Source organism: Pterocles gutturalis, unplaced genomic scaffold, assembly GCF_000699245.1.
Source record: "Pterocles gutturalis isolate BGI_N339 unplaced genomic scaffold, ASM69924v1 scaffold20120, whole genome shotgun sequence".
NCBI classification, from domain to species: Eukaryota; Metazoa; Chordata; class Aves; order Pterocliformes; family Pteroclidae; genus Pterocles; species Pterocles gutturalis.
Genome location: NW_010138753.1, coordinates 144,426 through 146,789, shown reverse-complemented (window position 1 = coordinate 146,789; position 2,364 = coordinate 144,426). Strand labels below are relative to the sequence as shown.

The window sequence follows — 2,364 nt, the reverse complement described above, 5'->3', positions numbered from 1 at the left end:
AATATGCTGGGTTTTAATCTTATTAAATTCATGATGATTTCTGACTGCAGTGAAACTTCTTCAGAACCTAACTTTCACTGAAGGGTGCAAAAATACCAGTTTACTAGTTTATTGCTAGATATCCATCACTGAAATTATGCCTCTGTGTGTATGTGTTTTGTGTATGCATGTATATATATGAGTGTGTTATTATTTTGCAGCTTCCAATCTTCAGTTCAACTCCTGTGTCATGGATGAAAGTGCTTTGTCCCTTGGAACAATAGATGTTTCCTATTTATCCAACTCAGCAGAGTGCAGCATCAGTAGATGTAAGCATTCCAGTGAAGAATGGGTAAGTAAAAATTGTGAATGTTACTGGCCATGTTTATCTTATTTTTTCTTCAAGTCAAAGGTGGACTTTTTTTTTTATTATTATGAAGAATTAAAGTCAGGAATCACCTCTGTCATGCATGATGCAGTTTGTTTTTTTAACTTAACTTGAAATGTAAGGAGGAACCAATAGTTCAATGCTGTGCCAAAGACTATTGTTGCCAGAAAACAAAAACCCTATCAAGCCTTACTGATAGTCTGACAGTCTTCTGGTGTGATGTTACTAGTCATTTTATATAGCAGTAAATGTGCAGAATCCCATTTTGGAGTAGACAGCTCAAACAAGGTCAAATAGAAAGCCCGTTGCTGTTCTGATGGATGTAGTTTGAAATGCACAAGTGGAAAGCAGCATGAAGCTAAAGATGCATGGTCATGTACCCATTGTAGCTGGAGCTTTTCATGCAATACACGAGGCAGAGAAAATTTGGTGGCTATAAATAAGGAGCCTATTAAAAGTCTACGTCCTCTGTTGAGTGAGTCTTGGGATTTGGAGGAGGCAAAGGGGTCAGTGAGCAGAGGGGGGCTGGGTGGATCAAAAAGAGCCACGTGGGGACTGGGCTGGTACTGGTTGGTTTAGAAGCATAGGTCAGGAAGAATCAGACATGGTTCTGGAGGGGAGGAGTTTGAACTTGATACAGAAGAAGAGTTGGAGACATGGTCAGAGTTGAGGGAAAGGACAGATGTCCTGGCAGCTGGCTTTTCTATCTAGCTAGATGTGAGTTACGCTGGACAGGAAGCTGCAGTAACCAAGAGATCTGTGAGAAAGTGGGATAAAGGCAGGCAAGCCAAAAGAGGTAGAAAGGAGGTTTTGTGAGAAAGTGGTGGTGAGTTCAGTCAGGGCTTGAAGGGAAGCAGAAGGAAGACAGTATTGTTACAAAGTTGGTTACGAAGTTAGTTAGTTTTGGAGTTAGCATTACAGAAGGTGATAGAGAAGGGTTTGTGCCAGGCTTAACATCCTGATGCTCGTTTTTTTTGGATGGAAGACTTAGCCTTGGAATAATTGCCAATTCATACCACTTGCCAAATGTGATATGTGCACATTTTAGTTTTTAGGCATTCAGCATTGCTTTTCACATTCTAGTTGTTTCTCACTGGGCTGGCTTTCTAGCTGAGTATGTGACGATCTATATTTGTGTTTTCCAATCCTTTTGCTGGTTTAAGGTATTGGTTCTACCCTGCTTCCCTTCCACTTAAATGTGCTATTTTAAACAATGTTTTGGTTTGTTTCTGTAACTTCCTTTTTATTAAAAAAATAAAATGTATGGTTCAGAAAGTGGCAATCCATTGCTCATTCTCAGGCAAGCAATAATTCAGTAGACTTTAATGGGAACAATCAAAGTATTTGTAAAAATTGTAGTTAAGTATATTTTCATCATGTCCTAACATAGAGAACGTGTTCTGTGAATGCAGTTACATTGGATTTTTGGTTCTGTAGTCTTCAGAAGGACAGCGTAACATTGGAGAAGGCACAGTAGCTCCTTTTTGATATCACTTTGCATGAAACTGATGAAAAAGAGCCTAGAGAGTGAAAAGAGTTAATATTTTGCATACGTTCAGTCTTCTTGCAATTTTATAGGGTGATGTCCAGTTAAAGCTTAAAGTGCATTACTCATATTATAGGCACCGTGACATTACTGAGAGTGTAATTTACTGTTAATTTCTTTCACTTTTCTCAGCTGTCGGTTTCCTTTCTGTTTCTTATTAGTGTTATTATTTATTTTAAAGTTTTGTGTGTCAGCAAATACTGCAGTGCTTAAGATACATAAGTAAAACACTGTGATTTTGCTTTTGCTTTTTAAAATCACATCATCTGGAGATAATGTAATTTATTTTAGAAAAATCTTGGAAAAAATTTTGTTAGATTTACATAATTTTAAGGGGCTAATTTTTGTGTCTGGCAACTCGCCTTGCTCAGAATTTTCACATACCCAGTAAAACCTATATTTCTGGATGTTTACACAGTGGTCTTTTGTTCTGCAGGGAGAGTGTAACTCT

The 2,364-nt window shown here is 37.8% G+C and overlaps 1 protein-coding gene across 1 annotated transcript in view; it reads left to right on the top strand.

Annotated features, from left to right (window-relative positions):
- Positions 1-229: 229 nt before the first annotated feature.
- The window catches only part of GPAM (glycerol-3-phosphate acyltransferase, mitochondrial), a 27,093-nt gene continuing 24,958 nt past the window's right edge, over positions 230-2,364 (top strand). Inside the window, exons 1-2 of the mRNA XM_010083130.1 lie at positions 230-331; positions 2,350-2,364. The exon at positions 2,350-2,364 is cut by the window's right edge and continues 102 nt beyond it. Coding sequence (XP_010081432.1) covers positions 230-331; positions 2,350-2,364 — 117 coding nt within the window. The remainder of the gene's footprint in view (positions 332-2,349) is intronic.